Here is a 12,917-nt window from a genome sequence, read left to right as displayed (position 1 = left end):
CTGTTGCAGCAGAGCGGCGGGCTGGGATGGAGGAAGGCAGCAGCTTGAAGCCGCAGCAGGCTTGGCTCCGTGTGGCTGTGAGCCTCGGCCCCTCTGCAGCTGGGGGCTGTCCAAGGAAAGGAGCTGCTCACGTCCAGGAAACCCAGCAGCAGGATCTCCTGGCTGGAAGGAGGCTGGCTCAGTCCCAGTACTGCAACGGCCCAAGGCCGTTGCTCAAGACCGTGTCACTGAGCCTGCTTTACTTTTGCTATACATACAGTTGAAATCTCCGGGCAGCAACTCTGTGGAAAGGAGATTGACCCCTTGCTGTTTGTCTGTCCTGCCCAGATATCTGCTGCTGTAGAGAATCCCTGAGTCCGGCTAAGCAACTGCCCTGGTACCAGTGCAAAGCTGGCAGCCTTCCCTGAGCAGAGATCAGCCAATATAACCTCCAGCAGAGGTGAGAAACCAGGCCTCTGCCTTGAGCTAACAGAAATCCCTGTGACAGCAGCCCACCTGATCTGGGGAAGAGCAACCATCCACCCGGGGGGCAGCAGAACACGGGCTGGCATGCAGCACTCTGCTAAAGGGAGAAGGAGCCCTGCTCTCCATCCCAGGTAACGGCACAATGAAACTAGATCTGGAAAGACAACTCTGCTCTCTTCCAGCCAGGGGGATGTTGTAATTCAGCTAACAGTGCAAGATAGCTCTTTCCTCCTGCAGAGGAGCCGCTAGGCTGTTTGCAGACCCGTCCCCTCTGGTGGGAAGGGGTCTCTTCTCCGCAGCAGCAAGGAGGCACTGGGGATCAGCCCACATTCCTGCAGGCTCCTGGAGTTGTCCGCGTACAGCCTCTGGGGAAAGGTGCTGATGATCTCATATGAGTCGGAATCTCCACCCCTAGGAAAGAACAGCGCAATCTTTTCCTATGCACAGCATCCCCCAAGATTTTGCAGAGATGCTGTGGCTCATCCAATTGCAGTTACTTAAGAGCAGAGGGAGAGGCTGCCTTGCAAGTGCAGGCCAAGCAGAAAAAAAGGCTTCCTGCCCAAACTGCGCATAGCCAGGCACAGAGCAGCCATTCCAGGCTTCACAGCTGCAGTGGGAAGAAGGCTGTTCCGTCCCAGCAGAAGTGAGCTCAGCATGAGCTTGGATAGAGGCAAGGGCTACAGCCTATGATGAGTGAAGACCAAAAAGGTCCCCCAGCCGTCCAGAACTGTTAGTTTTGAGAGGATGAAAGGCATCTCTTGTGATGCGTCAGCTTTTTGTCAAAGATGTGTATTAGGTGCTCTGAGCAGATCCCTGCCAGCTAGAGAGCAGCTCTGGTGTCAAGAGGAGCCAAAGCAGCAGAGAGAGCCCAGGACCCAGCTCTGCTCAGTGCAGGCTGCTCTGCTCCAAGCATGGCTCCAGGGCCCTGAGCAGCAGCAGAACCTCCCCTAGAGTTGGATGGAGCAGAGTGGGGAGCAAGGAGGGCAAGAGTCCTACCTGGTGTGGGCAAGGTGTTGGCGCAGGTCCCCTATTGTCTCTGAGAACAGCATCTTTATGACATACGTCTGCTCCCCGCTCTCAGATTTGATGCGAAGAGTGCAGACTTCAGGGGCAGAAGCTCCAGGCTCTTCAGCTCTCTCTAAGCTGGAGGTCAGAAAGCTGTCTCAGTTAAGGAGTGAGGGCTCTGGTGTGCTGGGGTCATCGGAACTGGGGAGAAGAGCTTTCCATCTGGGAATGTGCTTGAGATGAGCAAGGCTTAGCCTGCGCACAGGCCCAGCTGCCACTTTGCTTTCACTGCTTAAAAGCTGCCTTGAGAAGAGGATTGCTGACCTTTTTTTGCTTTATTATTTTAGATCAGGGTTGTCTGGTAAGATCTCTGCCCTACTTTTTTGATTAAAAATAATCTGCTTTGGATTTTTTCATTAGCTATTTGGGTCTTATCTTGCCTAGAAAACTGAGTGAAAATACACTGTTTATGTCACATCCCACTTGCACATCACTTTCCTGGAGGGATTCTTCCATTTAGTTAACAGCTTCAGGTGGCTTTAAATTCTTAAATTCTGTCTTGCTGTCAGGAAAAGTATTTCACTGCCGTAAGTTACACTGAACAACAGAAATTTTGTTAGAGGTGTAAGAGTTGGCAGGTTTTTCCCAAAAAAAAACAAATATGGCTTTTTTTTTTTTTTTTTTTTTCCTAGTTATTCCCAAGGTTCTATTTTATTTTATCAATGGGCAGAAACTCCTGGGGAAAAAAGAAAAAAAGTGAGATAGGAGGGAGAGCTGATGGGCAGGGATGTGTGCAGCCATACCTCTGCAGGGCAGGCAGCCTGGGTGTCCCCACCACGATCTCTTTGCTGCTCCGCACCCCATCAGAGCCCTGCAACCAAACCCAGGTGAGTATCACCACCTGTTCTACCCAGAGACAAACCAGAGCCAGAACAGACCAGGAGCAGGTGCCAAAGTGCTGTGCTCTGATGGAGCATCTGGGGAAGAGGAGGTTAGGAGGAGGTGTGGTTGTGTGCAGAGCACTGAGCCTGAGGAACCATGCCAGCCTGCTCCTTGGGGTGTTGTTTGGGCACATCCATACCTGCTGCACTGCTCCGACTGTGTCTTGGGTGGCCATTGCTTCACTGCACAGTGATGACTTAGAATACTTGTTCCAAGACTGCTCCAGAGAGGGTTTGGGACCTGCCAGAGAAGAAGGAATATGTCAAAAAGCTCATACACCTACAGAATTCTCCCTCCAAATAAACTGGTTTAGTGAAAAGGGAGCAGAACATCTGGCAGAGAGAGCTCTACCCTCTCCTGGCCGTGTGGATGCTGGCTCCTGGTCCCCAGCTGCAGCTTGTCCCACTTTCTGGCCCACTAACGTTGTGACTGCCAGTGGAACCAGAGAGCAACTGTGCAGCTCACACCTGCAATGTGTAACAGGCAGAAACCCTGTTATCTCTGCTGCAAACAGGAAGGTCTGATACTGTGGCAGTTCATACATGCTTGGAAAATTGCTCATCTTGCAGTTGTGTCGGTTCCTTTTGGTGGTGTCAGTGGGCAGCTACTTTTTTCCCAGTAATAAAGGATAAAGGGAACTTCTCTGCTTGTGAATGTCTCTGAGATAAGCAAGAGTATTCATGTATATAAATATGAAGATGCTGCTGAGGGCAGTGCATGTGTACAGGTTGTTTAGTTATGCTTGCGTAGCTCTGCTGTTTTCTGCCTACTTGGCTGAGCACGTTTGGCTCTCCAGCCAGTCAGAGTATCTCAGCTTTGCTTATGCAGGCTGCTGGAACGCAGAAGCAAAATGAGGAAATATGAGGCCTGACCTCATTCAAAGAATGCATGGTTCCTTGGCGTCCTCTGATGCTGAGAAAGGTGAAGCTTTGACCCGGAAGTGTTGCCTTCCTCTTTGAGACCCCACACATTCTCTTCTTGCTAGCTGGACTGCCCCACTGAGGTTTCAGTTCTTCTCTTTGGGAGATGCATTTCTGAGATAGGTGTAGGAACTTACCAGGGATCTCAGTGGGTTCCTCCACCTTGCTTAGTTTTGAATGGCCAACAACTCGGCCGTGGCCAGGAAAGCTCCCAGGAAGGTCTGTCTCCCGAAATACCACATCTCTTTTGTCAGTGACCTGTTGGTTAAGGCTGATTGCTATAAGCAAGGCTCACTGTATCAAGAAGCAATAAAATAAGCAACCTAGAGCAGTAAGTCCCAAATGGAACTGAGATACTTCCTTGGGAGCTGCTCCAGCTGTCCAAACCCAATGAAACACATCTCCAGTTCCTCTAGGCTTTCTAACAAAGCAAATCCTGCTAGATCCTGGCCTATCCGGGCCTCAGTGTAGTTCAATGTCTCGACGGGCACAGGACAGCCATCCCCTTTCCATAAGTTGTAAAAAATGTGTGCAGGCCTGACCTTTCTTGTCTGTTTCCATGCTTGAAAATGCTCTCTACGATGTGAAAGCAGCTGTTTGGAAGTGGAGGGGGATTTACTGTCACTCATGCTGCACTGCAGAAGTTGCAGTGGGATCTGATGGATGGCTCCAACAAAGGGACAGTGCCAGACTGAGGCCTCCAGCAGTGGGAAAAACTGTATAAAGAGGGTCAGTCTTTCTGCCTAGGCTTCAGCGTTGTCCTGTGGCCTGTAGCTGTGGTTGCAGTAAGCTGGCTACAGGCACCACATGAGCAACAGCCCCGCACAGTCCCTCCCATTCATCTGGTTTTCCAACCGCACCCCCTCCAGCTCACGCTGCTCTGACCTATTTGCACAGATGTGCCCTGCTTTCTTCTTGGTGGTGCAGGTGCACCCCTCTGCCTGCGCCCGCTTACGTTTCAGAGGCACTTAGAGACCTAAATCAGAGTCCTGAGGCTCTCAGTCTGAAAATGTGGCCTTGGCTTTTTGCCATCCCTGAAAAATCAGAAAGAAATTGGGCCCAAAAGGACTGCAGGTGGCCAAACCAATTTAAATTACTGCAAATTAAACTCTCTGCAAACTGTGTGAGATATACTTCTCCAATCTGCTTTTAGAAACTCTTCCAGGAGAACCAGTTGAGATGTTGATGTTGTACAGCTCTTCAGGGGCTGCATATACCACCTATTATACCACTGCTCTTCTGCAAAGCCTATTGGTGCTCTCACAAGTCTTGATCCAAGCCAAGATTCAGCCAGGCAGAGAAATTGTTCAGCCCTGACAATTGCTCACCTACATCCTGTAGCGGCTCAGGCAGGTGTGCTCCTCACCACTGCCATACACGCATGCACAGAACTTAGCTGCTCGTATGCTGCGTTCAGAAACCTCAACCAGAGATTGGTACAAGGAACATGTAGCTTGGTGAAAGAAATCTGAACAACTTCCTTGGGGGAAAAAGAGAGCCGTTTCTTCCAAAAACCCCATGAGAGCAGAGCTTTGCACTGCTTACCCGCAGAGGGACACCATCTGGGTAGCGTGCCTGCAACTCTGAAGGGAAATAACCATCCATAATGTCCTGCAGGCATTGCTGAAACAAAAAATGACAGCTCGTTCATGGTCATACCTCTGATTTTCTATTTATCTGATGACTAATGTTTACATCCTGGGCTGCTCCTGTTTGTAATATTTCTGCCGTGCAAAAAAAAAAGAAGTCTGCACCCAGACTCCCCCTCTCATAAAAAAAAAAAAAAAACAATAATACAAAAACAAAAAAATGCTGCTCAGTTGATTTTTAAAGGTGTGCTGGGAACAAGTTTAAGGTTTGTTTATATATATATATATATATATATATATATATGTTATTTTTTTTTTAATGTATAAAGCACCTATCACCTGATTGATACCCAATCTTTGGGATCTTTCTGATGGCAGGGCTAAGAACAGGACTCACCCTGTTAGCACCTCAGCATTTCTGTTTCCAACCAATTGGGAAAAAAAAAAAAAAAAAAAGCCACAAGATTTTGCTGCCAGTGTTGAATACTGCTACTCCAACAGGGCTGGAGGAGACTTACTGTGAATGGCAGCAGTTTGCAGTGTGATTTCTCCGACAGATGTGCAGAACAGCACAGGCATCCCAGCAGGGCAGTGGGATGCGAAGGCCGGAGGTCTCGTTAGCTGCTCGTTTTGGGGACTGAGGTGATCCCACTGGCCTTGTTCTTCTGAGTTCCCTTTGCTGATACACTGTGAATCACAGCAGGGTGGCTCCACGTCTGACTCCTGCACAAACCTTTTCGTACCTGAGCAGACTGTTCCTCATAGGAGCGAAAGGCTCCTTCCAGCATGATGATCCCATTCTGATACAGGGTCAGAGGGAGGGGTTCTGGCTGCCTCAGCCGAGCTCCTCCTGGTGTGTGCTGCACATGAGAGACGCCATCTCCAGCCAGCATGTTCAAACTCTTCACGTTTTCCAAGATTAAATCAAAATCAACCTGGTGTTTGGAAACAACTGCCTCACCTGTGGCAGGAAGAGCAGAGTTATGGGGGGAAGGAGATGCCAGCTGAGCAGCTTTCGCCTCTGTGTGGATGTGCCTGAGGGGTCTCTGCATCCCAACAGTTTGGGGCTGTCATTGCTGCCTTTCATGTGCACGTCACTTTGTCACTTTGCGAAGCATGGTGCAACAATATCGCCGTGGTTCAGGGCTGCCAGATCTACGTGGGTGTGTGCAAAACTGCAAGGGCACGGTAGCAGAAAAACAGCCTTCACCTAAAGTGAGCATAGCAGCTGCTAGCCAAAGTGCAGCCAACTGTTCGGCAACTTGGTTTTGGTTGTAATTTCTTAAGTGTTGACCCTTAACGTGGTGCTGCAAAATGCATAGAGAGGAATGAGTAACCTAAATTGGCTAAATGGACCAGGGCAGATCTGCTGAAGAAATGTCAGTGTGGCTGCATGCTCTGAGCCACCAGCACTTCTCACTGCAGCAGATTTATTTCTCTCTTGCTGAGATGTTGCAGAGGGTGTTTGAGGAGGTGATAGGGCGAAGCAGTGAGAGCATTACAGTGGGACAGAAGAATGAAATGAAAAGAGAAAATGAAACAGAAGGTAAGACCTTTGGTATTTCTGTTCTGATTTTCTGAGATTTGATTAAGGGTGGGGGAAAAAAGCTTTAAATGAGAGGGAGGGAATCCCCCTTGAAAAGGGCAAGCAATATGAAAAGTATAAAAATATTTCTACTGCTTTTCACGTCTTCTTCCTTCCTTCATGTAAGGATTAGATTAACAAGCTCATATTTGCGCAGTTGTTAGTTAGTAGCAACAGTTACATAGCCCAAGCAGTGCTCTTTTTTTTTCCTCTGTTACCACTCCACCAAATATGCTTGGACTCCATACAGCACAGTCAGGTCCCAGTTAAACCACTCACATGGTGGCTGGGAGGAAAGGCAAACAATACTCTGAGGGAGCCAGACAATGCGGGTAAGTTGCTATGGCTACTAAATACACAAAGCATCTGGTTCTGTTTTCCACCCATTTTACGTCAGTGTTTTTAGAGCAATCAAGCTTCAAACATTCAGGGTATGTGAACTCTTCAGGAAGCAGCTGCTGTGAAGGTATTCTTCCAAATGGCTGGGCCACCAGGATCTCTCGTTTTTCTCCAGATGAAGTTTATAAAATATAGGTGTATAGAATACCAGTGCTCTGCCTGTCCCAGTTCCTGTTAAGTTGTTCCATGTCTCTAATCCTGAGATGGACTGACATGAAGACCTCAGAACAGGATCTCAGATTCTGATCACCCGCTTATCTAAGGAGTATCAGACCTTCCCTAAGCGTGCAGAGGAGCTGGGATGGCTGCTTTAGCAAAGAGCACGGATGCTTTACCTGCCTTCCAGAACCTCTTTGCCAGCAGTTCGTCATCTCTCAGCGACTCCAAGTCTTCCAGCTCTTCGTGTCTGTCTCCAACCCAGATGAGACCATAGTCATTTAGAAACCGCTGTAAGAGGAAAGGACAAGTCAGCGTTGTAGACCAGTGCTAGAAACTAGACAGAGAAGCCTCGCAGTGCTTGGCTGCAACAGTGAGAAGCAGAAGTGGAGGTGAACAAGGTTTACCTCAGGGTTGGGAGGCTGCCAACTCATGGCAGTAGAAGTAGCAGCTCTACTAGAAGCAGGTAAAAGGGAGGAAGGATTAAACTATCTGTAGTGATACAGCAGTCTCCCAAGAGTCTAGTAACTGTGTAAGTTGTTTCCACAGCCCTGGAAATCAAAATGATGAGGCTTGCAGCAGGCAAGTGTATAAAACCTGTAGTGTACAATATAATAATAACATACTACCCTGTCGTTCACACTCAGCTTGTTATTTTCTTTCAGAGGAGTGAAGAGAGAATTTGTAGTTATCATAGAGGCAGCTTGAAAAGAACCAGGCAGTCTGGGACTGCAACAATCTGAAACCAAAGGTGCAAATGGTTTGGAGCAAGTAAAGCATCTCACCTCCATCTCCCAGACCTGAGTCTGCAGCTGAAGGCACCTCCTTTCCAGATCCTCTGCTGTGGATGAGTCAGGAGCAGCTGAGAGGGAAGATCTGCTTTTACTGTGCATAGCCTTAAAGAAGAGCTACTGGTAGCCCACGTCACACAATGTGGAAGCCCCAGCAGTCTGCCTGCACCGTCAGTAAACTGTAAAACACTGCTGAAGTTTTATGCTATAGGAAGCTGATGTGAGTGGTGCTGTCCACTGCTGTACACTGAGAGCTGCTTGTCTTGGTCCTAAGAGACCTATTCAACAATCAGCAGGTGTCCACCAAAGCTGGATCCAGAAACCTAGGCTTCGTAGCTGGCACAGTGTGTGATGAGGTACAAAACACAGTTGTGGTTTGACAGGCTTCTTTGTGTTCTCTGCTCAGGAAATAGAGATACAGCACAGCTTTACACCAACAAGGTATTTCAGCCATGACAGAAAACGTGTCTGGGATCAGCAGGAGAGTTACGGATTCCAAGGAAATGAGGAGCAGAAGAGCTTCAGTGACTCACTTAAAGCTGAGCTTATTTTAGCATTAAGTTGCCTTGCAAACGAGTGAGCCTGGACCTGTAGGTGCTGTTTGAGATTGCAAGTCAATTTTTGGTTTCGCTTAGCTATGAGTTGCTCTGTTTGTTGGTTTTTGTTTGTTTGTTTGTTTTTCCCAACCTATTTGAACTGTATGGTGTATATTGTTCTTTTTTTCTCTGGCCATCTTCAGGTTTGTGGTTATTCTGTGCTCATGGAAACTTATTAAGGCACGGAAAATAGGTCAGGAAATAATGCCTAGTGCTGCGCCAGAAAAGCAGAACAACTGAAGTGAGGATCTACCTTGGCAAACAGCACCGTGTGTGTAACTGATACCACCATGGAAGAGGCTCATAGGCTTTTGAGGCAGGGATGGCTGAGAAGGAAGGTCTCCAAGCCTGCTCTGCAGCAGTACCAGGAGACCTGTAACTCTCCCGTGGGTAAGAGCAAGGTACCAAGGGTCCAACAATTTTTACCTTCTCCTTTCTGAAGAGTCTTCATCTTCTCCTCAAGCTCCGCAATCTTCCTGTCCTTCAAGATCAGAACGAATAAGGACCTTGTTAAGATCCTCTGCTTTCAGGACCTTGATGCAGTTTGCATAATTAGTCCTGGCTGGGTGAGGCAGTGCTGCACATGCTCTCTCTCAGAGAGGAAAAATAAGGCTCAAAATGGCCTCACAAATGTCTTAATTTGTGACTCAGCAGAGGGGTGGGATGTAATACACTGCTCCAATATTAGACTGGGGACATTGCTAACCTATCTCCCCCTTCCATCTGCACAAGAATGCAGCTCATACTTAGGCCTGTTAGTGGCTGATCTAGAAAGCAGACCAGCATTTCTGTCACCACTGGTTAGAAAAGAAGACAAAACCACCAAAAAAAAAAACACCAACCTATTGCTATTTATTCTAAACTAAACAGTATTTATTCTCAACAGTATTACAAAAAGACCTGTTCTAAGATTACTTTTCTTGTCTAAACCACTGGTTGCTTTGTTTTGTTTTCAGAATGCAAAAGAAAGAAGAGTCTGAAGCCAAATAGATAGTAGTGAAAGGATGCTGAGAGTCATTACTTTGTAAAGTCACAGGATCAGAGCAGTAAGGGCTGTCCAGTCTTCCATGTCAAGGGCAGATATGACTGCTCTGCTGTTTTACAAAGGCTAACCTGTCTAATTAACAGAGTAGGCTATGGATTAACTTGTTGTAGCCCAGACTGTGTCTAAGTGAGTGTATCATTACCCTGGCTTGAAAAGTTAAATCAGGACACTGAACAGGCCTGGTAAGGGCCAGAACTTTTACCTTCAGTTGGATTTCTTGCGCTTGTTTATCTATTTTTTGTTCCAACAGACTGATTTTTTGCATCATGGATGACATGAGCTCCATGTCAGTGGGAACTGTACCTGAAAGCACAAATACAACGTTACCTCTAGAAAGGCAATTCATATTGGAGGCTTATCTGCACCATAAGGGAACCCACACATGAGCTCTGGTTCTGCCAAAGCAGGTGAAAAAAGGATACCTTTGGCGGGTGTGGGGTGGAAATCCCTCAGCTCTTATCTTTGAGAGCTCTTGGTAGGGAGGTAGCTATGTCAATGGCAGCATGCTGTGTATGTGAGGGGGAGACAACACAAAATAGCCCTCGCCTGGGGTACTGAGTCCACCAGACTGTTACGGAGAGACTATGATGGTCAAGAAACCCCTTATCTTTGAGGGACTTCACCCTGTGAAGTGGTGAACTAGATGATCTTTAAGGTCTCTTCCAACCTAAGCCATTCTGTGATGTCATATATTCTTTTTTAGTGTTGTCCCTGCAAGGGAAGGCTGCCGTAGGGGACAGGCTGAGTCATCTGTGAGGAGGCACAAAATGTATGAAAGGTTAGTATTTTGCATATGACTTCTCCAAAAACAGGTAAAGAAACATAGGTGTTACACTGAAAGTGAACTCCACTGAAAGTGGAGTGGCCCCAGGCTATTCACTCCCAGGAGCACTCTCAAAATCAGTGGGTGAGAGCATTTATTACTGCACAGAACCAAAAGGATCTCAGTTCGCTCAGAGCGAACACAAAATGGGGCTGGCAGAAAGAGGCTGTGACGCTGGTACAGAACATCCTGTGCCACACAGAGAGGCAGGAAGTACCACAGAGCTGCCTTAATGAAAAGTACAACATCTGGGAGTAGCACAAACAGGAAACTTCACTGACAGCAGAGGAGCAGCTTTTGTGCTGTTTATCTAACAGGCCAGCTATGACCTAAAGTGAAACTGTGAAATGAAATGAAGCTCTAATGTGCTCCACGGGTTGCCGAGGATGTCGAAACTCTCCACCACTTATCTGATGGTGGGCGTGTAGGAAGAAGAGCTGCGCTCACCATGAGAGGTGTGGATGGTGAGCACTGCCTTGCCAGCAAACAGCTCAGCTGGGCCCTGCTGTGACAAGTGGTGAGGAGGGAATATATAAAAAACGAGGATACGTTTGTTAGCTTTGTGGGGGGAGGGATTGCTTGATGAGCAAGTTTCCCAAAACGCAAAGGAAGAGGCTGTCCCGAAGGGCCCAAACTCTGCATTCCTCACCGGCCCACACTGCGCGCCTTTGGGCAGGGCGTTCCTGCACCTCTCAGTCAGCGCAGTGCAGAAATGGCCACGAATGCTCCCGCAGGCATCCTGAGGGCCCCCCACCACAACGGGACTTGAAACAAAGGCCAGAAGCGACCCCGGCCTCTCGGCGTTGGCTCCGCGGGGAGGCCTGAGGTAGGCCGGCCGTCCCCCAGCACTCACCCCGCTCTCAGCGCCCGCACCGCCATCTTGTTTATCCGCGGTTGCCACGGCGACGCCTGGACGCTGTGATTGGCTGAGCCGCGGTCACGTGGAGCGGGGCGGACGGGCGAGGATTGCAAGTCCCGGCGTGCACCGCGGCAGAGAGCGCGCATCGCTTTGCACCTATTAAAAGGTGACCGTAATGAAGTGGGAATGAACTCAGGGGACCTCCACAAAATGGGAGATAAGAGAGTGGACGAGAAATAACCATGGGACACCGTGCCACCTTAACAAATAATTCCAACGCTGCTCAGGACAGAAATATCACAAATGGGAACAAATATTTTCTTATGGGTACCATAAGGAAACATATGAAGAAAACAAGAAGGAAAGTTGGAATTTGTCTATTAGGCATTCATTGGCTGCCAGAGAAAGCTGCAAGGCCGCAATTTGGCTGGTTGAGAAATAGCAGTCTTTCAGTTGTGTACTCAGGCAAAATGGCTATTTGAATTTCTGCATTCCAGATTTTTTGGGGGTGAGATAGGAGATGCAATGCCAAGAGCATTCAATGTGCTGCACTCTGAGCCACCAGCCCCCGCGCAGGGCTCACTGTGATGCACTCACAGAAATGAAAGCCACAGCAACAGGTGTAGCTTTGCTCGTTTCAACCTGTCCTAAAATAGCCCGTTCTGTTTTCTGCTGTTTGCTGGCATGTGGGTGGGGCAGCTCAGCGATGTGCTGCAAACGCTGTTAGGGCTGAAGGGAGCCCTGCCACCGTCTGTGATGTGGATCAGACCACCCTGCCACACTTGTGTCTTGGGCCTAGCTCCTGTCCTTCACTGTGGGGTAGGAGGTTCATTACACGGTGCAGTGTTTGCAGACCCTCCTGCTGAAGCAGAGGGTTTGAACCTGTAATTGGTGCTGGCCCTACACAGGCATGGGGCGCAATGTAGGGAGTGCTATATGGTGTTGGAAATGGGAGGGCAAGGGGCTCACTGCCTTTGCTGGAGATGGTGGCTGGGATGTCCTGTTCAGAGCATCATCCCCACCTGCACATCCCTGCAGCATCAGCAGCGCCAGTAATGCCTTCCTGGCGCTTTTCCACGGATCCGATTATGGTGTCCCTTCTGCGTGATGGGTTGTGCTCTGCAGAAGCAGCATGAGGAAGGAAAGTGTGATTGGTGAGATGGGGCCACGGCTGCACTTTAAAAGCTCTGATAGCAATCACCGCGAGCAGATGAGGAAGCATTGCAGCAAGCTGCACACTGAGCTTGGACCATGCAGCCTCTCCAGTGTGCCCACCTGCTCCTCCTGATTGCTCTGCTAGCCCTCTGCTTGGTAAGAAAAAGCCCACTGCTCGGGCACCCCAAAAGTTGGGGAGCAGCCAGACCCATCCCTGGGGTGTAAGAGTGGTTAGGGGTCTGGGATCCAACCGGTGGGGGAATTCTGCCTTCAGCTGGGAGCCACAGCAATTTATTTTACTTTAACCATGCTTGTTTTAAAAGGAGCTTTGCACTGCAGGCTGCAAAGTTTAAATACTTCTGTATGTTGCTTTTTGTTTGAGGTTTTTTTTTTTTTGGCTTAAGAGCTTTACGCATATCCATAACCTTATCATCTCTCAGCTCTCCCCCCCATTGTGCAGCTTCTCTTTTGCATGCTGGCCCCTTCCCTATCCCAGCTGCTGCCTGGTTCAGGGTTGCTGCGCATGGCTGTAGGGACGCTGGGCATAGCAACAGGGTTCCCTCCTTCCCTTCCCTTCCCTTCCCTTC

The 12,917-nt window shown here is 48.7% G+C and overlaps 1 protein-coding gene across 1 annotated transcript; it reads right to left on the bottom strand.

The window, feature by feature from the left end:
• Nucleotides 1–710: 710 nt before the first annotated feature.
• UBXN11 (UBX domain protein 11) lies at nt 711–10,182 on the bottom strand (the record flags this gene model as incomplete). Its single annotated transcript, XM_079546020.1, has 12 exons — nt 711–876; nt 1,462–1,608; nt 2,274–2,341; nt 2,552–2,652; nt 3,470–3,590; nt 4,878–4,955; nt 5,665–5,882; nt 7,241–7,352; nt 7,847–7,923; nt 8,875–8,929; nt 9,696–9,796; nt 10,161–10,182. 12 exons carry the CDS (start codon nt 10,180–10,182, stop codon nt 711–713), a joined length of 1,266 nt encoding a protein of 421 aa, XP_079402146.1.
• Between the last annotated feature and the right edge of the window lie 2,735 nt (nt 10,183–12,917).

This window comes from Tetrao urogallus (genome assembly GCF_951394365.1).
Source record: "Tetrao urogallus genome assembly, chromosome: 23".
Taxonomy (NCBI): Eukaryota; Metazoa; Chordata; class Aves; order Galliformes; family Phasianidae; genus Tetrao; species Tetrao urogallus.
The sequence above is the reverse complement of the archived record's forward strand: the minus strand, read 5'-3'. Positions and strand labels throughout refer to the sequence as shown.